Source organism: Pseudoliparis swirei, chromosome 4 (assembly GCF_029220125.1).
Source record: "Pseudoliparis swirei isolate HS2019 ecotype Mariana Trench chromosome 4, NWPU_hadal_v1, whole genome shotgun sequence".
Classification (NCBI taxonomy): domain Eukaryota; kingdom Metazoa; phylum Chordata; class Actinopteri; order Perciformes; family Liparidae; genus Pseudoliparis; species Pseudoliparis swirei.
The window spans coordinates 19,586,073-19,610,044 of NC_079391.1; the positions used below are offsets into that span (position 1 = coordinate 19,586,073).

The 23,972-nt window shown below is 42.7% G+C and overlaps 1 protein-coding gene across 4 annotated transcripts in view; it reads left to right on the plus strand.

Annotated features, from left to right (window-relative positions):
- The window catches only part of LOC130192456 (myocyte-specific enhancer factor 2A-like), a 35,843-nt gene extending 15,237 nt beyond the window's left edge, over nt 1-20,606 (plus strand). For 2 of the 4 annotated variants that reach the window (XM_056412460.1, XM_056412462.1), the window contains 9 exons: nt 1,430-1,606; nt 5,476-5,679; nt 12,449-12,583; nt 12,970-13,171; nt 13,648-13,701; nt 16,215-16,378; nt 18,410-18,530; nt 18,716-18,818; nt 19,597-20,606. In XM_056412460.1, the coding sequence (XP_056268435.1) occupies nt 1,553-1,606; nt 5,476-5,679; nt 12,449-12,583; nt 12,970-13,171; nt 13,648-13,701; nt 16,215-16,378; nt 18,410-18,530; nt 18,716-18,818; nt 19,597-19,915 (1,356 nt within the window). In that variant the 5' untranslated portion in view covers nt 1,430-1,552 and the 3' untranslated portion in view covers nt 19,916-20,606. Of the gene's footprint in view, nt 1-627; nt 733-1,429; nt 1,607-5,475; nt 5,680-12,448; nt 12,584-12,969; nt 13,172-13,647; nt 13,702-16,214; nt 16,379-18,409; nt 18,531-18,715; nt 18,819-19,596 lie in introns of those variants that run through there. The other 2 variants (XM_056412461.1, XM_056412463.1) reach the window with 2 other exon arrangements.
- Nucleotides 20,607-23,972: the final 3,366 nt, after the last annotated feature.

Consider the following 23,972-nt stretch of genomic DNA (forward strand, 5'->3'; position numbering starts at 1 on the left):
GTGTGCCCTGAGCCGACTTGGCCGGGTCAGCTGGGATCTGGGCTGGTGGTGAAGAGGAAGGGTTAGAGAGGACAGCCTGCAGCATCCTGCAAACCAATTGCCATGATGCTCAAGGAAGAAGAAAAAAAGACATTTATGGGGGAATATATTTTCAGTAGAAATCTTTTAAACAATAACTCAATAACGACTAGGTTTTAAATCCACTTTAAATCAACATGGGATTTAATTTGATTTATTCCTCATTCATCTGATCGACAGGGCATTTGAGTGACTGGCACTCAATCACTTTGATTGTTTAAAAAAAATCTAATATAGAGGTTGTTTCAATCAGCAAACAATCACCAAAATATTATATAAATTCCATTTGCGCACTGCACTGTATTCCTCCCAACCCTGTGAACTGCATCTGCAGTAGGGGTTTTGGTGTCTCATGCTCCGGGATCCACATGCTGCAGTAATCCAGAGAGGGTTAGGATAAAGCCAGGCTTCGCCTCACTCTCTGCCTCCACCCAGATCAGATGAGATTAGGAAAGAGCTAAGGAGCTCTGGTGTAAGGCAGGGCTCAGAAACGCTGAGGAGAGGAGGGACACAGCAAGGCTGGTGGGCACTCCTTCAGGAGGAGAAAGCAGGAGAACAGAGTTGAGTTCATTCAAGACTGCAGGGCTGAATATTCATGTTGGTGCACGAGAAGGAGTGTTGCTGTGGAGGAGAATTTGGGGCCAGCGAGACGAGGTGTGTGAAGAAAGTAGATGCACTAGATTTAACTCTTGTGGTTTTCCTCTGTATGCATGCTTTTGAGTTTTCCTCGATGTGTTTAAATGTAAATCCAATGGTCAGAGACTAAATTCCAAAGCAAAAGACTTCTGAGGCCAAAAGGAGTTTGGAAACGACTGAAGAATGAAAAGGAATACCACTCCTGCACTCTGCTGTGAGGAAATGCCGGTTCAAACGCTGACAGCAGTGCTTTTTTGGCTTGGTTGTGCATTGGTGGTTGGGGAACCTGGAAGAGATGAAGCCTTTGTTGCTGGACTTCAAAGCTTGCTGGTTGGTCGGTGAACTTTGGTACACTCTGTGCCCTCCTGCTGGAGCTCCTTGCTGTCAATGAAGCAGCCGATGTCTTCATCCTTCCCGGCACAAACGTGAAGAAAGCCTGAAGACTCTTTGAAAGAAGGATCCTTCAGATCCATTCAAGCTGACATCGGAAAAACTGTGTTCATGTCGGTTGCATGTTTTTACAGAGTAAAAAAATGCCTCCAACAAACAACCCTTAAACTGTATTAATGTGCAGTATTCATCTGCCATTCTTAACCATAAGGACAGTCTCTGTGTCCAGTCCAGCAGTGCAAAGATGTTCTGCTGAATGTCCTTGCTGAATATAACTGTTTGTGCCACTGTTTGTTGACCCTGTCTCCATCTCGCTCTTTTTCAGCAAGCCATGCCAAACTGATACCGGAGTAACAGAGTTGACAGTGGAACTATGTTCTAAGGATTGCCCATTGCCCAGAGCCCGCTGACATTCTTCTCCGGCTGTTGGAGGAAGTTGTTTTTGGCAATGGGGAGGAAAAAAATCCAGATCACCCGGATTGTGGATGAGAGGAACCGACAGGTAAGTGTTTTCTTCTTGCTGTCCTGCCGTCTCATTTTACATTTTAAGTGTATACTTATTCAAAGCCCAACCTAATGGGTTATTGTCGCCTTGCTGAACCTCTTTGATTGTTAAAGGTACTTTAAGCTCTCACTCTATAACCCATTTAAGGAGTGCGTCCCCTATGGAAGACTTCTGCCTTGTTGTCTTTTGGCACAAAACGCCCTTGAGAAAAAGACATCCTCTGCACTTTAACTTCCGACAATGAGGGACATCAATGTGTTTGAAGGTGCTCAATACGAAATTGAGAGCGAATCTATTGCTTTTGAATGGCTAGTAGCTAACAGTGCTAACAGCATTAACAGTGTTTATAACACTAACAGTGCTGTCAGAGCTAACAGTGTTAACCTGGAGGGGAACAGAAGGGTGGGTGATGTGCTTCCCTGATGATATCAGTGTTAACACTTGTATGAGCGTATTGCAGAGCGGCAGCCGTGAGCTAGCCGGTGGGACGGAGACTCACATGCACTTTAATGCTTTGTTAACAAAGCACAAGTAGCTCGGATTACAACACGCGCAGACAGACAGTAAGTGAGAGAGAGAGACCGACTTCATTCTCTTCTCCATTATATCTTTACATTGCAAATAGTTGTCAAAAGACCAAATATCACGTATACGACTAGATTTAGTATTGACAGGTTCATCAAACCTTTTCAAAGGGATCAATCAAGACACCCCCCCCCCCCCCTGATTTCAATCTGAAGAACTGCCAAAGATCTCTCTTAGCCGCTTTACTTTTGAGAGAGCAGCGGTCACAGCTGGTGGCAAGGACAGTAATTTGGGTTAGCTGGGTCCGGGCGGCACCCTGTCATTAGCAGGGTGGGTCAGCGCTTGGGACACACAGCGGCCTTCTCTCCTCACCGTCTCTGTGCGCAGCCACACTGCTGCCCACTGGAATCCCTCTCTGTCTGTCTCCTCTATATATATCAACCCCAACAGCACAACAAATACCAGCCTGTCTGGAAGTAAGGCTCACGCGCTGGAAATAGGGATGTGGCTGAAAAGTAAATATCTGGGATGATGTTTATATTTGATGTTTGGTTGTCTTGGCACAAGCCTTTTTAGATAGACACTGCTTTAGCTGTCGGGTGTGCATCGCTGGAGCCGGTTGTATTTAGCTCCTTGCTCTCTATTTTGGGAAGTTGGCTTGTGTTCTTGTTTTATCTTTCAAGTGCATCAAGTGTGTTCAACTGCTTTTCCTCTTTTTCTACTATCGCACTATTGCACACCATGCAAAATATGTAATAATGACAGTAGAAAGATGCGCTAGAGATATACCGGCTATCTGCAGTCATACATATATTCTAAAAGAGGAACAAAGTGCTTATTTGTTATCTCTTTTCATAGAAATATACTTGTCAGTCAGGCTCAAGAAATAATTAACATCGTTGAAAAACAGAATTTAAGAGGTAACTGTAAAAAAAGAAGAAGAAAAACACAACTCTAAACGGCAATTTTTCTTGAAATCATAGAGAGAGCTGGGGCGTCCATTTTACCACTATCATCTAGTTACCGGTGGAGCTTTTATTCAGTGATATACTGTCCCAAATGCTTCTGGCATTGGAGCAAAAGTTATGCTTGGTTGAACATGAACTTTGTTGGCGAACAGTCGCCATCTTTGCTAGAACATGGAACGTTGCAGGAGCTCCAAGGACACTTTTTTGAAAATATTAAACTGCACTGGAGCGAACATGTGAAGTATGTCACCCCCATTAGGAAAATATTCAAATGTCTCGAGGATATTATACTTTCATGACCAGTATAGGAGACTAAACCACTTGTCAACAGCACATGTCTTTATCTATGTGGCTTCCTGTGCTATAAATATAAAAAGCCACAGTGCTGTCATGCATATAATGGTATACTTTGCAGTTCCCTGGGTAAAAGCCTCCACGTCGGGCTGGAAGTCGAGAGTGCTGTCATGAATGAATTAAATCTTTATTGTCCCTCTAGGAATTTGTGCTTCACAATGAGCATTAATGAATATCAAACGGTCATCAACAATCATCCATGACAGTACATAATATAGCAACAGGTTCCATACATTCAACACAACCATTTCCTCTCTGTGTATCTCATTTGTCTGACTTCCAAAAAGCACTCAATCACTTCAGGGGCATTTGTAGTCCCTATAAGTATTTATGTTTTGTGTTGGCAATATTGAAGAAGCAACCCTCTTCTACACTTCATCAACAACTTCTGATACAGTGCCTTTGAGCAAATACCTGAATGAATAACCGCTCGGCAGCCAACAGCAGAAGACCATTACTCCTAAACACCGACTGCATTCCTGGACGAGGTGTGAGAAGGTGTGAAGGCAGCTTCTAGATACGTGAGGACATGACTCACCATTCCAGAGGCCATGATGGAAGGAACACATACACAGATAAATACAGATAACTCGGCTGCACACGGAAAAGAAACGAGATCTATGCACCTAATCTTTTGGTGGAGATGCATTTTCTGGTTTTGGGGAACATGGCGGTTTAAAAGAGGGCTCGTTATCATTTTAGATGTCAAGATACAACATATACAAATGCTTGTAAGGTGTTTGTGGTTTACTGACAGTATGTGGACTTTCAACAAATATGATTATGCTCAACACTGATAGTAATCATTAATGGAGGGGAAACATGACTCAGTTGCTAAACACACCCGGTTGCCCCACCAACTAACTTAGTGACATTCAAGTTGAAACCTATTTCCAGGTTGTTAGCACCCTTTTTGGGAACCCCTCCTCCTCCTCCTCCCAATCACTGTGTGATGCAGGGACATTTGGAATCACTTTTTTTATCTCTACACAACAAGGTTCAGTCAACAACTGACTGACGGTGTCAGTTGATTTTGTGTCAGTAACTCGTGATTGGCTTTGATTCTGGGTAAGAGCAGCAGGCGCCGCCGAATGCCTGAAATAGGGCTGGGTGTTAAAACAAATTTTAAATTCAATTAGGACTTTGGCTTGCAACGAGAGAACGAGACGATCGGGACTGAACGATTGTCGTGCCACAATCCGTTTTGCGAGGGCGCTCTCAATTTGTCTTGTGTTATGAATCCAGCTCACCTTTTACACTGAGCCATGAATAAGTATGTTGAATATTTGTCTGGTAGTTTTCAGTAGGTTGTTGAAGTTTATTAACATTATTATTACCTTGTTTGTTTTTATCAAATGTTTTGTATATATATATATATATGAGTAATATATATATATATATATATTTAAAAGTCTTTAAACAAATGAATGAATGCATGATATTTCTCAAAAGTCAATGAGTAATGTTAAATATTGATGATATTGATAATTGTGATTATGATGTTTGCAATCCTAGAGCAAGCCTAACCTGTTATGATCATGTCCTGTATATGAGTAATATATATATATATATTTAAAAGTCTTTAAACAAATGAATGAATGCATGATATTTCTCAAAAGTCAATGAATAATGTTAAATATTGGTGATATTGATAATTGTGATTATGATATTTGCAATCCTAGAGCAGGCCTAACCTGTTATGATCCCCATGGCCTCCCCCCTGCATGTTTCCATTTAGCATTATTATTGTATGTCTTCTACCATTATGTTCTAATTGTACAAACAATGGTGTTTTCTAGTGTCAAGCACAGCTCAGAATAAGCTTTACATCAAAGAAAATGAATGAAATAAAATGTGAACTGCTCGCCTTTGCCTGTAAACAATGTTTCCCTGAACAAGGACTGAGTTGTCGGACTCGGCAAAGATGCCCACCTAGTTTTTCACTCGTCCTTTTATGTCCAAGGAAAGGAGCAGGTGTTGGAAGAGAACTCCATTGATCTTTGGTTTCTGTCTTTCGAGGTGACTTTCACGAAGAGGAAGTTCGGTCTGATGAAGAAGGCCTACGAGTTGAGCGTCCTGTGTGACTGTGAAATCGCCCTCATCATCTTCAACAGCTCCAACAAGCTGTTCCAGTACGCCGGCACCGACATGGACAAAGTCCTGCTGAAGTACACCGAGTACAACGAACCCCACGAGAGCAGAACCAACTGTGACATCGTCGAGGTGAGAGCAGCGTCATTTAGTTCAAGTGCTCTTCTCCATCACTTGTCATGATGTCAGAGCGAGAGTTGTCATGGGGAAGCTGTGACCTGACAACATATGGTTTACCCCGTCTGTGTTCGGAGAGAACATGTCAACTTTGTTTTTCCTCTTTACTTCAGGTGGCTGGTCTGTTGAAACCTACTCTGCTGTTGCACTCTGTGTAAATAGTGTTGAGAGGGCCAGCTAAATGCCTGAATGCAAATATGCATCGCATTCAACCGCCTATCTTTCTTTAATTCTTCAGAAATGGTAGAAAATATGATATTTAATCGTTTTTCTCATTTAATTTTGGGAATTGATAGAGTCCCGAAGCGGCGCCGTCGTGTTTCTCTCACACGCACACACACACACACACACGCACACCCACACACATGCAGAAACACACACCGATTGTTATTTGTCGTCTACCAGTTGGTGCTCTCTAACCACCAACGCAGGATCCAACGTAACTGGTGCTAGATTTGCTCAGATATGCAGTCCCTCACTAGAAGGAAAACAATTCACATGTCAGCCCCTTTAGGACAACGTGTGATTAGGAGGTTGACGTTTCCAAAATTGCATTTGCTAGTCATTATTCTTGCAAGAACGACCACGGTCCTAATTGCCTGCTGTAATTTGTGCTGCAATTTACACGCACACACACACACACATGTAAAGGAAGCTAAACTTCCCAAACTGTTTTTTTTTTATTGCCTCTTTCCCCCTCCTGAAAAAGAGAGAAGTCTATTTTAGGAGAGTCCCGGCATGTTTTCCAGCTTCTTTCTGCATTCCCTCTCGATTGTCAAAATCAAAGTCAAACTTAATGTTCACGAGAAAATATAACATTGTTTCTCATTGGAATAAGATGGTTATACTGCATAAAAGATATAGCTGAAGCCAGTACAGGTTCAGTGATGAACAGAAACATGCATGTGAAAGAGTAAAGCCTCTCCAAAGCCCACAGCTGTTAAATCCTGCTAATGCATCCTCAGATGTAGCGGTCGTAGAGGCTGGTAACATCCATCATTAAAAACGACCATAATGATTCTGAATGGCATCATCGTGTCGGTCCTCCTGCTCTAATAGACCACAAGCAGACACCTGTGTCGACTCTGTAAGCCATTAACCCGGCTCGATTTGCCTGCTTTGAGCCCTTATTTGTTTTTTTGTTTTTGTCTCCCACACATGCATCACAGACAATCAAGCTGGTTAAAAAAAAGCCTGGAAAGTGAGAGATTGATCCTTTACATATCGGTCGGCCCATTTGCAACATCATGTCTGAAATTTGACTATGTGTAAAGTAATACTCCTCTGGGTCCTGGTGGACTGGCAGAAAGCTTCTTTGGATTCATTGTCGTTGTTTGATGGAACAGAATGTGTGCTGATGATGATCTCTGTGGCACAAACACACAAACAGCCTGCAAACACTCTCATTGGACAAAGGCAGGCTCCCACATCCAGCATACGGTGTATCTCTTAACTTTGTTTGGCGGTTTCTTTCAAAAGTCAAATTTAAATTTGAATGTTCCTCATATGGCAGCAACCTTTCCCGTAGCAGCGGCTGACTGACATCAGAGAGTCACTGAAGACTGTTCACACAGCTGTCACCGTGTGTTAATGACCAGAGAAACGCCGCACTGTGTGCATCTTTCTTCCTTTTCAAAAAGCCCACATCGCCGTCCACCATTAGTGTTCTAAAGGAATAGTTAATAGTCAATACACTTATTATAACACATGGTTTACAAGATTGGGTTTATTTTATATTCGGGATCCTTTCTCTTCATATTTCACTTCCACAGTTCTAAACAACTCGATTGATAATACATTGATTATTTTTTTCGTATAACAGAATTTTAATTTCAGGTTGACTTACAGCAATTTCACTTTGTTGAAATACCCACTACAGATCTATCTCCATACTGAGGAGATAGAAGCGAAATGTCAACCTTAAACGAGGGCGGATGCCAGAAAGACTCTTTTTTTTTTTTACGATGATGGTCTGCCAGCTGAAAGAACTACAAAGTCAGTCAACTGGTCAGCCAACCCAGGGCTCCAGACTGCGACCAAATGGTCGCATTTTGCGCCTAAAATTAGACACAGTGCGAGTACATTTTTCATCAACTCGCGCATGCGCGACCAGTAAATTAGCAGATTTGTTGTTGTTGTGATTAAATATTTTTGTTGCTGACAAACTTGTTCTACACTTCAGCCCACTATAGTTAGCGGTAATGCCTGAATGACTGGTTTGCTAACCGACATTAACTCCAGAAGAAGAAGAAAGGAGACGAAAACCGAAGAAGAAGGCTGGCCTGTGTGTGAGAGCGGGGGTTTATAGGCTAATGTGTGAAAAGAGGCGCATCGCAAAAGGGGATCCTCACCACCGAGCGGCGGCCCCGTCCCCCGAGTTGAATCTCTGGGTCAACTCAGCCGACTCTCACATGTCTGAGCCCCTACAGACTGATGCTCACGCTAAACACATTCGATCGGGAGCGCGCGAGGGTTTTGATAAAATTAGCGGAAGGATTTAAGTGACAGCATCCGGTTTTGCAAAGTTAGCGGAAAGAACCACTTTAAACAACATCCATTTTTCAAAATAAGATGTCGACAAATCATACACGAACATATAAAAGTAAACAATGAACTGATTTTGTATCTTTAGAGATCGCTTCTGAGATTTAGCTTAAATTATGCTAACATTAAAACATTTTTACTGGACCAAGCAAGAGTGTATAAAAATTAGTCAGTCTTTTGTATGTTAAGAAAAGTCCTGTATATAGATTTCCCCAAGAGTTCCAGGAAATGAATGATGTAGATGTGTTCCATACATATCTGAAATCCCCTACAATAGCAATCAAACAATTTTAATGTTTCAATTAGGATATTTTTCAAAGTAAAAGTCCTAAATGTTTAAAGAAATCGGTCATTTCTTTAATGTTTGAGTTGCTTTATATATGTATTTCCTCATAGACCTCATAGCATGCTACACATAGAGATTCAATCAAGACTGATCACACAGCTGATCGGTGTTAATGATTTCAGTGAAAGTGCATCTCTAAAAACCAACAAATGTTTTGATTGGTTACATCGAGTCAATGCACTCAAGTATTATAAAACATGTTGAAAGGTATAGTTTTCTCTTCATATGTTCAACAGTTCATGAAGGCAACAGGATTGATAATATATTGTCAAATTATTTTTCAATCAGTAATACAGTAAAATTTTGGGAAAATTTCAGGTTGACTTAAATTTCACTTTGCCTTAAAATACCACTGATCTATCGCCACTGAAAGAACTAAAATGTTAGTCTGGAGCCCTGCAACCTCACTGACGGATTACTTTTGTCATAATAATGAGACAGGTTTGTGTTGCAGCAGAGTTGAGTTTCAGCAACAACAGAGCAGCTGTCCAAGATATGCGGTGCAGTCATTTCAGCCTGCAGAGCCCGGACACAAATCAGAACCATAACGGAAAGAGAAAACTATGAACACTGAAACCCGACTCTGTGGCAGAGCGCTCGATTTGGATTTGTACGACAAATTAAATATGATAGGATGCTTCATTTACGAAAGAAAAATATTTGGACATGGAGTTTGAAATAGTGTGAGTGTTTCTGCCACAGATGTGTTGAATCACATCTCAAACACCCCCTATTCTTAGCCCATAGGGCAATCTCCCAACTGCAAAAGACTCCAGGGAAAAAGAGGGGGTGGGGCTGGTATTTTATCTTTGATGCAGCGCCAACAGCAACAAGACATCACCCTCACATGTTAAGATGCTCTACGTTCTTGTCTCGTGTCTCATGGTGGCCATGATCCACATGCCTGTGGAGATCCACTAAAGCCCCCTTTGACATTCAAGATGATAAGGAGATGCACACTCTCAGATCCTCGAGCAGACACTTAAGGATAGTCGTCGATGCCCAGACAGTGGTAGTGGTTCACACCAGCATCTGTGGAACCCGGTGGCCCTCGGACCGTATAGACCCTTCTCTCCTGGGACTACTTTGTGTCCCTCGGTGCCCTCTGACTGTACCGCTGTCTGTTCTGCTTTGATCGGAGATGTCTGTCCTCTCCCCCAATATTCAAAGATACATTAGAAGTTGCCTGAGAATGGTGTATAACATTTAAAGACGCTGGTGGGATCACATGACTAGAAGCATCTGTCCTCTTCCCTCCCTTTTGGGTAAAAAGGTGAAGCAGAGTTCACACCTGCATCAGAGAATGATCGTGGGGTAAAACACTTCTGAGCAAACAAAACCTTTCCATCTGTCATCAACTGGCACAACTCTCCTCACATCATTAATATGGATCGCTGCATCAACTTACTGTATTGTTTACAGTATTTCTGCAGGGTTTTTGCAAGTGCTGATTGAAATCTGACAGCCAGATTGTGATGTGTGTGTGTGTGTGTGTGTGTGTGTGTAAATAACCAGCCATTGAATTGAGCGTGTGACTTCTCTAAGGGATCACCAGTTGTGGTTGTTAAATGTAGTTTCAGGCCCGCGGTGAAAATAGACTCGCGAGTGTATGTTTTAAAGCTCCTAATAACTACGAGTGTCTGGGAATGCAGAGGACATGTGGTGGACAGGCAGTCGTCCGGCCGGTGTGCCGGACGCTCCTTTTCACGCTATGACGTGTAATGTAATGAGGAGCAGAGACGAGAGGGTGGATACCAGAGAAGTGATGTCATCTTCTGGGCTCGCCTGAACATGTATATTTCTTGTAACGTGATACACTACTCATTTTGAATCACAAAAGTTTTGGTTTTCAATGTGCATTCCTCTCTTTGGACTTAACTGCAGTGCTATGTTTTATATCAACAATGGGTCACATGACAACGGTGAGTGCAACGTGAAAGATGTTGTCAAACAACTTTGCAGTTTCCCTCATGAGGACATACTTGATACTAAAATCTAGTATGCTAATTTCACACAAATGTTTAATAGGATAAAATGACGTGTTACAATCTGAAACTGGACTGGTTGGCGGAGGCGTGGCGGTGATTCTCGTCTTCACCAGGACTGCAGCGGTGTGGACATTTTGTCCCAGCTGTACTGGTAGCGGTAATTCGATCCCCGACAGATTTGTTTGTTCTAATGCATCTCATTTGAAGGCTTTAACTCTGCGGTGCTCAGGGATACATTAACACCCAACGTTTTGCCCTTCATTTCCCTGCCCTACACATCTTTAAACAGCCAAACAAACCCAAAGTTGTTTCAGGGTCGCTATAAAAGAAAACATCGGCTTACTCCAGTCCATTGTGTCTAAAGGGCTGCTGTGAATGTATGTAAATGAGAAGGTCCGTGATGTGGAGCGGCGTCTCTATAGAGGACGACTACCTTTATTGTGTGCAACACTTCGAGAGAAGAAGAATAAATGCTCTGTGAGGGCAGATGATATTTGGCTCCAGCATGAAAGCAGCTGCTCTGCTAATGTACATGCAGAACATGAAGTAGACACCTATTGTACATTGAATGTGTGAGTCTAGGGCAATTTTCATAAAGAATCTCAAAATATTCAGTACAATTGGAAAAAAAATTCTTAACAAAATGAGAATAATGTGTAATGAACCAAATGCCACGCAACCTTTTTTGAACGTTGTTTTTACCAAAAGGTGAAAATGTGTTTTAACTGTATTGAGAATCGCAGTAAAAGGATAAATTGTAGATTTACTACAATATATTTTGATATAAATAGTAGTAGAAAACAACTGAAGAAAACAGATTTTGGTAACACAATATAATAACTACACACTATTTAGCATTCGTTAAGTATGGGTAAACACTTAATTTGTAAATGTTTTGTTAGGCATAGACAGCCCTCACTTTAGATGAGGTCACACAAAATACTTCCCTAACGACTAGTAGCTACCTGAATTCATCATCATTCATTGCAGTCCTAAAACACGTTGATAAAGCCCATGTGTACATAGTCCCTAACCATTAGTGAATATCAAAATCATTATATGTATAAATAAATACATGAATCATTTACATTTAAATCATTAGTCATTAATAAGGGGTTTATATTATGTATGACTTCATTTACAAATGGGGAATGCATCATTTATAAAGTATGAAAACCCAATCATGAAACACATAAGTCAAGTTTATTAATCAAGAATAAAACATTTATAACTGTTAATGAATTGCATACTCGTGAGAGTTAATTTTGGAACTATGCTTTATAAATGCTGAATAGCGTTACCAACATTTTGTTTGCAGTAATCAGAATCAGAATCAGTTTTATTGGCCAAGTAAGTTTGCACAAACAAGGAATTTGACTGGGTAAAGTGTCTCTCAGTGCTTACACAAAATATACATTTCAACACAGTACAATACAGAACAAACAAAGGCATCGACCAGATAACCAACAACAGAAACTACATCTTTCCAACGCAATGAGGGAAAGCAATAAGAAAATATGTTGGAAAAACACTGAATCCTTGTCTCTCAAACTATAGGTTTTCTGTACATTCAAATTCCTTATGAAGGACTTTTCCACTTTTCGATAGATTTCAAACAGATATGCAAATCATGTTCAACAAACTGCCATATGGTGATTTGCGAAGTGCGCTCTGCTCTCAGTAGTCAGCTCACCACCATCTCTGGGGAAAATGCGGTTTTATAATGAATGTCAACTACAGGCCACTGGAAGCTGTGCCAAGGAGCTATTGATGTTGTGAAATCTCGACTTGTTTACCAATTGCTTTTAATCACTACGGCTCTCCCCTGTGTTCATCTCACCCGCAGGCCCTGAACAAGAAGGAGCACCGAGGCTGTGAGAGCCCTGATGCTGACGCCTCCTACGTCCTCGCCCCCCACACTGAGGAGAAGTACAAGAAGATCAATGAAGAGTTTGACAACATGATGAAGAGTCATCAAATTGTGAGTTGTGCCGTGGTTTATTGTGCACACCGAGTATGGCAAGTATACCCCTTGTAAGCTCTGCTTTTTAATACCGGACGTCTGTTCAGAGACTGTATGTAGCCTGTTGCCAGCTTCCCTACTGGATCTAACATCCTATTGGTTTTGATTGGAATTCTTCCTCCCTTTCTTTTAGTCTCTATAGCGCATGTTACATGTATGTAGGTCAGTATTCCATCGTATGCATGGCCTTTTGGTACCCGGTCAAACGAACACATACATAGAACTCAAGAAGGCCAATTTAAAGACAAAAACAGATTCTGGCTAATTCTTAAAAAATAATTGTTTCCGGGTATTGATCGAGATCAGTGATTGGGAGTTGTTTCTATCTTTCACTCCCTCTCCAGTCCACGGGCCCTCCACAGCAGAACTTCATGTCGTACAGCCCCGGTGCAGGAGGAGGAGGAGGAGGAGGAGGAGAAGCGACCTCCCAAGCTCTAGCTGCAGCCACGGCAGCTTTGGTCGACAGTGGGATCCTCTCCTCGCCTCACACACACCTCCACAGAATCATGAACCCGCCACAAAGACCTCCCAGCACCGGGAACACAGGTGTGTGTGTGTGTGTGTCTGTGTTTGTGTGTGTGTCTGTGTTTGTGTGTGTGTGTCTGTGTGTGTGTGCGTGTGTGCATGTTCAAATGATTTGTGAATGTAAATTGAGAGGTTCACTTTTTGTCTGGAGGGTATTTAGGATTATGGGAGGAGCAACAACTGTGACCACAGCATACAGAAGGCAATTAGGACCGTGGTAGTTCTCGCAGGAATAATGACCAGCAAATGCAATTTAAAAATCGTTGACCTCCTAATCACACGCTATCCTAAAGGGGCTTATATGTGAATTGTTATCCTTCTAGTGAGGGACTGCATATCCGGGCAAATTTAGCACCAGTTACGTTGGATACGTGACGGTGGTTAGTGAGCAACAACTGGTTGGTAAAGAAGACAAATAACAGTGTGTGTGTGTGTGTGTGTGTGTGTGTGTGTGTGTCTGTGTCTGTGTATCTGCATGTGTGTGTGTTTATCCTCAGGTGGCCTGCAGAGCAGTTCTGATATGGCTCTGCAAAACGGGTCTGGACCAGTTGGTATGTATTACTCAGGAGTCACACAATCCCACTCTGACACATTTCTTACCCTTGAGCCACACCATCACCGACAATACTTTACGCATGAATGTGTTACAATTTAATGCTTTAATCTTCTATAGTGGCAAAACAATCTTCCTACCACGTGTCACGATGATTCTAGGGCCACAGCATCTGACCTGGTCAATCTGACCTTTAATAATAATACTTTGAATTGTTATAGAACTTTTCTAGACACTCAAAGACGCTTTACATAAGGCATAGACAAACAGAATAAAAATAACTAGAAAGACAATGAGCAAACAAAACAAAACAAACTGGAGAAGCTATGCGGTGTGAGTCATGTAGTGGCGGGTGGGGTGCAGGGGTTAGCAGGCGAAGGCGAGTTTGAAGAAGTGGATTTTGAGGGCTTGCTTGAATGATGATAGAGTGGGAAGCATGACGGATGTGGATGGGGAGGGCGTTCCAGAGGGGGGGTACAGCAGCTGAGAAGGCCCTAGCCCCCCAGGTCCGGCGCTTGCTCCTGATGGTCTTCAGTCTTGCACCGGCGGACCTGAGGCAACGGGTTAGAGCTTGGAGGGGGAGGAGGCCTGAAAGGTATGGAAGGTCCAGGTTGTTTAGGGCTTTGTAGTTGGTGAGTAATATTTTAACGTCTATCCTGTATTTGACCGGGAGCCAGTGAAGGTTGCGTCGGACCGGGGTGATGTGTTCATAGTGGCAGGTGGACGTGAGAAGTCGAGCGGCAGAGTTCTGAACATATTGTTTCCATCAGAACGCTATTTATCATCTTGGATCTCCTCTCCTCACACGCTCTGTACTTAGCATCTTCCCTGATGGCTGGGTGGGGGTGGGGGTTGAGGGGGGGGGGGGGATGGGGGGAGGTTCACCTGATATAACCTCTCTTTCTTCTTCTCCCTCTCTTTGTCTCTATATCTATCTCTATCTTTGTGTGGCTGCCACTTTGCAGTTGTGTTCATTGTCCAATAGATCATGCCCATTACTGTTGGGGGAAAACACTTTTTCATAACCATAAACAATCTAGTTGCATGCCTGACAATTATGCAAATGATTTATATTCACAATATTATATTGTTGTGTTTTATAGTGTACTCTTTTATTGTATTAGTGCTGAAAACTTCAAAGATGCTCAGTCCATCTGTGATCATCTAGCACAGGGGTTCCCAAACTTTTTAGACCACGCACCCCCTTCTAGATCCCGACCGGGTTCACGCACCCCCAATCCCCCACACCGTTAAAAAAAACCGCAACAGAATGCAAGAGTTGTTGACGTGGGGGGGGGGGGGGGGGGATGCTAGTGACTTTTTCTTTGCTCCGTCCCGATGCGCGCAGACCGGCGTCGGAGCTCTGCGGTGACCACGATCGACATATTGAACACCCCTGCATTCAAACATTAAATAGCCGAGAGTTTTTTTCAGCGTAAGAAATACGATGTGTGGCGGGAGTGCGGGAGTTAAGACCGAAATTACACTTTGGGAATCCCTGATCGAGCAGAAAAGAAATCATGACAAAACATTAACACGCCTCTTAGTCAAATGAAACAATATATAAAAATGCCACTGCAGTGTTCTTGTCTCATCCAAAAAGTGCAACCCACTTGTGCAGTAGCTACTCACCATCCAGGCTGATTACACTTTCTTGTATCCACCACAAACTCACTATATGATCACACACAGCAGACCCTTGTACATGTTGTTAACTTCAATAAACCAAGAGCAATGCACACTCAGCCCCACCCACTCAATATGTATCCACCCAAGAAGAAAAGAGTCACACTTTGCTCATTATTTGCAATCTGAGGCTCGGATGACAGAGAAATGCATCATCATCAACCAAACACCTGAGCAAGACATTATACCGAAGGTTGGTCTGTGACTGCGGTTTCAGCTTAAATCCCAGTGGAGGCCTCTCTGTTATTTCACGGGTCCTGAGGCTACTCTGTGTCATTTGTTCCTGGTTCACATCAGCTGGATTGGTCTTTTCCGTTGGATATTTAACCCTCGCCACAAACTGTCCTCCTTGCAAACTACCCTGCCTGTCATCTCCGTGCTCTCCCTCCCAGTACAGCATGTCCCATAAGAACACTGCCGTTATGCAAGAGCCAGAACAGACCATTTATTCATTATTATATCCTGTATAATATATAGGTGTACTCTCTTCATTCTCCACTTGGCATCTGGTAGTGGACAGGTTGATATAATGGATCCAACACATGGGACTGTAACCTCTCTGTAGTTTATAACGAACGTTCCAAATCTTCAACTATTTTTAAATGTAGGTGCATTGGGCTACTACACTAGAAAAAGAAAAGGTCTGTGAAAGGCTCTGAAATGTGACATGTTGTCGAACAGATTGCACATACAGGCTCCTGGTCCATATCGAAAAGCTGATATTTTCCAACAATCAGTCCGTCAACCTGTCATTAAATGATTATGGTACGGTTGGGATCTCCTTACGATCCCTTCTTAAATGTCCTTCCATGTTTCTGTGTCCAGTGAACGGTTTTGTGGGCTCGCCTGGTGGAGGCAACTTGGGAAAGCTCATCCCACCCAAATCTCCTTCTCCTCTTCCACCTCTTGGGAACAACATGGTCGCGACCAGCCGCAAGATAGACCTCCGAGTGGTCATCCCTCAGTCCAAAGGATTGATGCAAACGCTGGTAAGTGTGTGTGTGTGTGTGTGGATCTTGTATTTAGGACCTCAACACAAGTCTTAATGGCAGGCAGTGATAGTTAAGAAACACTCTTTTCGAGGCTGATTGTTAATACAATAGCACTTAAACCTAAGGTGTCTGATATGTGGCCACTAGGGGGCAGCAAATCACAGAAACAAGATGTGCAACCATTAAAATATTGCACAGCTTTTCATATGCACAACTCTGTAAATACACATGGTTTGAGCCTTTTACTGCACGAGTTTTGGTTTATTGCGAACCGGAATGGGACACACTGTTTTTAAAGCCTGGGGAAAAACAAGAACGGGGTACATAGATGATGCTATCAAACAATTGTTTTTTGGAATCGATAATGGCAAAGAATTGCTTGTTGGATTTCAAAAATAATTGACCTCAAAGCTTAATTTGTCAGTGCTACAACCGGTACTCCTCTTCATGAGCCATAGTTCTTTTCAATGGAGTCCACCGTTTTTTCCACCGCTGATTAGACATTATGCAAGTTTAAGGCACTTCAGCATTGGCTCCACCTTTCAGACCAGCAGTGAGCCGCTTGTTATTACCTCATGAAACAACTTCACTTTGGCTGCATTGTTTTAATTCAGCTTGCAGTCTTCCTCTCTTCTCTTACTGGTGTGTTACTCCCCTTTTAAGCACTAACTGAGAAAACCTGTGGGGCGTCTTGCAAACCATCTTTTACATTATGGAGGTACCATGAGCTCTGTAGCCTGGGCTAGCATTTGCAGAAAGACCACACTAATCTGTGTGTGTGTGTGTTCTCTTCTCTTTCCTTCTCTTATACTATGGCTGCATTACTCTGCTGGCTGTTTACATTTTGCAGTGATCAGTGAAACAACATCATTTATTATGTCTCCTGTTGATATTATTCGTATTAATATAATGTGATCTGTCTTAATTTCCCTTGTGTAAGAGTGTTACAAACCAGCTTTTAAGGGTCGACATGTGGCATGCAGTTGAAATATGCAACAAAACCATAAACAACAGCAGGCTAATATTTCCACAAGGTCCAAACCAACAGAAGAGGGTGGTAGCTGCTCGCAGGAGGACATGTGTTTGTTTCTGCTCTTCATTCACCGCAGTGAAAGATGTTGAGTTGTGGTCTGTTTGATCATTTTGAAACTGCCTTTCACTTCCTCCTCTCTGATGTGTGAACAGAGCTCTCTGTGTACTGTTTGTGTTTTGCACAAATTGGCAGATTGGACCGCGGATTGGACAGGGAAATATATTGTTTTAAGCTTGTTAGTTCTAGGCATGTATCAGTTGGTTAGGCGTGCGTACAGGAGTGAATGAGCTCATTCGGGGTGATGTCATTGCTGACATTATCAGGCTGGAACGGCAACAGCCCAGAGTAAAAACACACAACTTAAAATGACTGTTAGAAATGTCTCAAGTTAAAGAGCAGCTTTATCAAAGTATGCCAAAACAAATTGTGTTCTCACTTAATGTGAGACTGTAACTGATTATAAAGGAATTGCCTGCTGCTATTTTATTTATTTAGTGTAATAATACACTGAATCAAGTAAATGAGCACAGAGGTTGCAGCAGGAGATCTGATCACAAGTCCTTAAGAAGACTGCGACCAGTTGAAATGCAAAACATTCAGCATTCCTCAACAGCCTTTTTCATGAGCAGGACACTAAACAATAGTTGGGTGCATCCTGGTAAATTAATGACTTTTATTTAAGTATAGAATAAGTTGATGTTGCAGGTCAAAACAAAGTGAGACCAACATTTGGTGTATTTGATGCCGATAGTGTTTTTAAGGTTTGACTCTTTTTTCTCCTTTTTCTCTAAAGGGAAGTAGTTTTCATCGCTTTAGAAATACTCCATTGTAACTCTGATTATACTGACACCATGTGGTTGAAAAGCGGCATCACAGTCGTCCATTGTACAGTAAAGCTGCAATCCAAGCACAGAAAAGCAACCGACAGAGACAAGACCAGTATTTTAGACTTGAATGAATAAACTTCGGGTGTATGTGTTTTTATGTATTTCTAGAGTAACCAGAGGCAGAGTCAGTCCAGTCAGCCTCTGTCCACCCCGGTGGTCTCCATCAACACACCCAGTCTGCCTCATCAGAGTCTGGTCTATTGCAGCATCAGCTCTGCCTATGACAACGGTACCTAAAGAGTATTATAATGTGTACTGTGTTGCTGCCGTTAGTGTTGCCCCTGACTTCCCCATGGCATTGCAATGTTGTTGTGTTCCTTTATGTATTATTAAACTTCATTTAATTTAATGGAACGGTTTGATCGGCTATTCCAAACCACTTGTTTGCTGTCTCGCTCACATGTCGTCTCCTAGATTACTCCCTGAGCAGTGCCGAGCTGTCGGGCTTCAGCTGCCCTGCAGGCCCCTCTTTGGGCTCCATGGCGGCCTGGCAGCAACACCAGCTGGGCTCACTGGGGTAAGTACCTGACACAGTTAGAATCAGAATAATCAGCTTTATTGGACATGTATATGAGCACATACATGGAAATTGACTCCGGTTTCACGTACACTCTCGTTGTACGTATATAGAATTTACAAATAAGAGGATAAATATGAAAAAGACATTGGAGACAACAGTATTCTTTGCAACATGTATGTACAATATATAACAACAACAGTGACAATGAATGGGAATCTTGGTGCAGAAAGAAAGTGACTTACTGTATATGCACTAAATAGATGAAGCACATGAGACGACAGAGATGTGATTTATGACTTGAGTTATACGTCTGACATTTTGGTATTGCAGGACATGTGTGCCTTTATTTGAATTAAAGTCGCAATATGCCACTGTAAACATCCTCTATTTCAATTTAAAGCAACATGTAAAACACCTAGGAGTATGTTGGGCAGGTTGCCTTGAAATCGTGCTAATGGATTCATGTGCAAGTATTTTGGCCCATTTTAACGTATTGATGCACTGCAAATTGGGTTGTTTAATCTATTGAAATAATATTGGATTAGCTCACCATTTGTTTTATTTGTGAAATCAAAACTCCTCTTATCTAATAAATAAAATGGAGTAAAAAGTCAAATATTTGCCTTTTGATTGCAAGTGTCAATATTAGCCAACCAGATAAGAAAAGTGACCTTCTTTTTTTTGTCGACCAACCTGTTGACCAGCAGGTGGCGCCTTCACTCCATGGTCACAGCCTTAAAACACCCTCTTCCCTCTGTCCCATCCTTCTGTAAAGGTGTGACAGCCCCCATCTCTCCATCAGCACCAACCGCCATGTCAGCATCAAAGCCGAGCCCATCTCCCCACCCCGTGACCACCTCAGCCAATCAGGGTACATGACCCCTCGTCCGAACCCCCACTCGTCCGCCAGAGCTGAGATGGGGAGGTCTCCTGCAGACAGCATCAGCTCCTCCTGCAGCTCCCACGAGGGAGGAAGCGACCGGGAGGAGCAGCAGCAGCAGAGGCTGGACTTCCACATGCTCCCTGTGGGTCGGTCCGAGGGGGGGGAGAGTCCCACGGTCAAACGAATGAGGATGGACAACTGGGTGACATAGACCCCTGCAGTCACATGGCGACGCAGACTCGGGGCGAAACACAAGGAGGGGGGACACTGTTATGCAAAAAGAAATGATTGACGTTTTCAGTTGTTGTTTTTTTTCAGAATCGTTGAGCAAAATTAGTGTGAAAATCTGGATCTGTCAGAATTATTTCATCATCTTTCAGAAAATCGTACTTAAAACACAATGTGCCATTCTTTTTCAATATAAATCATTCAATCCTCACAGACTTTCAATGTGGGTCCAATTGCAGTACAATCTGTCATTTTATTATCATCCAGTGGGATGCAGTACTGCTCGCAGAACAATTACAGCGGGTGAGAACAGTGTTGCTTAATCTCACGGCTTCAGGATCATGATGGCAAAGCAGTGACGTGATTCTGGATGTCTCCCACTGGGTGTCACCCAGTTAATTTCTGTTTATTCTCAGGGTTTAAAACATTGACCGAGTCGAGCGTAAAAAGCAATACTCCCTCCCCGTCATCCCAGCGTCTCCTCTTTATGACACGTATTTATATCAGCCAAAGCAGTATGCTGTTTGTATGTTGTGTGTGTGTGTTTTTATATTGTGCACAGAGTAAGACAATGTTTCATTCAGAATTTAAAAAGTCTGTAAGTGCTACTTAAATATGTCGTTGTTGTTTTGTATATACTATCTTTAATATATATACCTTTTGGTGTAACTACGTATTATTGGTCTGCCTGTTGTATCCGCCGTGGGTGAAAGATGACAACTCCAACTGATTTTACAAAAGTATATTTTTGTGGATTCCAACATTTACACAGTATTGATTATCCTTTCTTTTCTCATCACGTATCTATTGTTGTTTCACCTGTTCTGTGAAACCAACCGAAGGGAAATGCACTCTGGGAAATGTTTTTTTACAATAGGGCAAAACCAATCTAGCTCTTTGCAGAATTGTTTTACAGAAAGGATGTTTACTATAAAAGGCAAAGACGACCATAGGAACTGATAACACGTTCAGATTGTTCCCGACAGCCTCAGCAGGGTTGAGTGTTGCCCAACTGATGAAGTCAGGTGAGGGCCATGGCAGGGGCTGGCCCACTAGGCAGGAGGCATCACAAAGGAGGCAGGGCCATGGGGAAGGAGGCCAGGTCCAGGGCTAAGGCTGGATGCAGGAGTCAGGACCAGCTTCAGACACAGCCAGGTCCAATGGACCCTATGAGACGTGAAGGCGCAAAGACGCCAAGGAAGAAATAGAGTTAGTAATGTGCAATAAATAAACGTAAAGTAGAGAGAGAAGAGGAGAAAGGTGCTCAGTGTATCCTAAAATGTCCCCCAGCAGCCTCGAAGCCTATAGCAGCATATCTAGGAGCTGGACCAGGTGAACCTGATTCAGCCCTAACTATGAGCAGCACGGTGGCTCAGTCGTTAGCACTGTCGCCTCACAGCAAGAAGGCCCTGGGTTCGAATCCCGGTCGTTCCAGGTCCTTTCTGTGTGGAGTTTGCATGTTCTCCTCGTGCCTGCGTGGGTTTCCTCCGGGTACTCCGGTTTCCCCCACCATCATAAAGACATGCACCGCAGCCTCACCCCGGTTCGTATGGATGTGAATGAATGTTGGTGGTGGTCGGAGGGGCCGTAGGCGCTGATTGGCAGCCACACTTCCGTCAGTCTGCCCCAGGGCAGCTGTGGCTACTGATGTAGCTTACCACCACCGGGATGACTGTGTGTGTATGACTACTGGACTCTGAACTCTGTAAAGCGACTTCGAGTGTCTAGAGAAGCGCGAAATAAAATAAATGATTATTATTATTATTATTATTATGAGCGCTATCGAAGAGGAATGTCTCAAGTCTCCTCTTAAATGAGGTGACTGTGTCTGCCTCCCGGACTGAAGGTGGAAGCTGGTTCCATAAAAGAGGAGCTTGATAACTGAAGGCTCTGGCTCCCATCCTACTTTTTAAGACTCTAGGAACATTTAGTGAGCGCAGCTCTCTAGTGGGGCAATATGGTACTACAAGCTCCTTGAGATATGATGGTGCATCACCAATCAAGGCTTTGTAGGTAATGTTATCTCTTTTCTTAGTTTTAGTGAGTACACAACCTGCAGCATTCTGGATTCACTGAAGAGACTTATTAGAGCAGCCTGATAAGGAATTGCAATAATCTAGTCTAGAAGGAACAAACGCATGAACCAGCTTTTCTGCATCGCTTTGAGACAGGATGTGCCTGATTTATGATACATGAGCTCATTTGGCACAAGATAAAAGCTGCACAGAAGAAAGCTTGTGGCACATTACCAACAGCAAAACACGCTCAGTAGAAATGTTGCACTTGTGTCATGTGCATTGGTACATAAGCTTACTTCCTCTGGTGTACTTAAAAGGTGCGAAAAAGAAATTCAACATGTCATGCAAACAAAATGGCACTTGAACAGAAGTCCATACCAGAAAAGAATTCAAAGGGTTGTGATGTGAATTGTTTTTATCATAAAGATAATTGAAACTTGAGAGTCCTTGGGGATGGGTCGGAGAAGTAAAATTCCTAGAGCTTCTTGGAGATGGAGAATTTACTGAACACAGTGTTGAGTGATCAGTCCTGGATTGACACTGAGAAAATGGAACCAAAGTACGAGGCAGCACATGTGGTGAGGAGTGCAAAAGCTGCAAGAAACCACAGTTGTGCAAATCACTATAGGAAGTCATGGTGCTTGGTGCATGAATAAATGCAAGAAGAAAAAAAGTTCCCGGTTGAGTGTCAATTTGGCTGTTTAGACACAGAAAGGAGGCATTGAATGCATCAGAATGGGTTTTTGATTGTTCGACTACAATCGTCTGCTGCAAACAGCCAGGATCTATAGTTCACGGAGGATGTTGGCTACTCTGATCGCATCTGTATCAAATCCCACCTGGTTACAGACTTGTGGGTCGTGTGGTAACCATCCAGGTAACATATGCAGTGGAGGAGGTCGAGGATTCATCATGTTTGACGTGAGAGGAGTCGTGTGCAACAACTCTGTCTGGTGGCATTATGGCTCTCTTAATGCACACGTATGAATGACGATCCACTCTATTGTGTGAACAGCTATACTGTAGAGATAACTAATATAATATATAGTTATTTAAACTTTAAACAGCACAGATGGGTCAGTGGTCAGTGATTAAAGCACATGTTAATGCCAACAGCAACCGGATTATACTAGTTCAGATAAAGAGAAGAACCATGCAGACCAAGGCCTCATTCACTCAGTACACTGAGGTGGAGAAGTATGGAGGGTGGAGGGATTACACTACCAAGGTTAATGGGAATGACGGGAGGATTATGTTCATGTGAGCTACAAAAGAGTCTCTATGTGAGTGTTGTTTTTGCATGGTGGACAATAGATGGACTCGTGATTCAGCTTCATGGGGACATGTATAGAGGTTCAAGCAAACCCTTACAGAAGACGAGATTTATATGATTGATCCATTTGTTCCAATGTGTGTGTTTTTTTAACTGACATTCAAGTGAAATTGTGTGGAGCAAATGTATTTGGATGATCTTTCAGGTACTCTAGAGGTGTCAGGATGCAAATTAGTTACCATGATGGACTACCAATGCAGGCACGTGCACAGATAGAGCCCTAGTGGTGCTCAAGCACCAGCCCCTTTGCCCTGGATGAGAAAAGTGCCCTTTTTGCTGGAGAAACATTTTTTTTATTCATCCGTATTTAAGAATAAAAGTTACTCTCTCTGTCATCAAGTCCCCCCAAATGTGTTTTATCATCCGGCGGGGCATTTATTTGTGTTATTGTGAGAATTTCGCCCCGACATGCTCCGCGGCCAGTGTTGCCAGGTCCGCGGTTTTCCCGCGGAATTGGGCTACTTTTGAATTGTTGCCGCGGGTTGAATTTTTTGTCCACTGGTTCGGGTAGACCTATTTTGCATGCAAATTACATGAATATCTTTAAATAAAAATCCATATTTTAAATGAAATAATTTATTTATACCCAAATCCTACCAAACTGACTCCAGATCAGCACGTACACGCCGACACATCCGCGCAGTGCCTTCGATCTCCGTGACCTTGTCCGTCACCATGGAAACATTGTC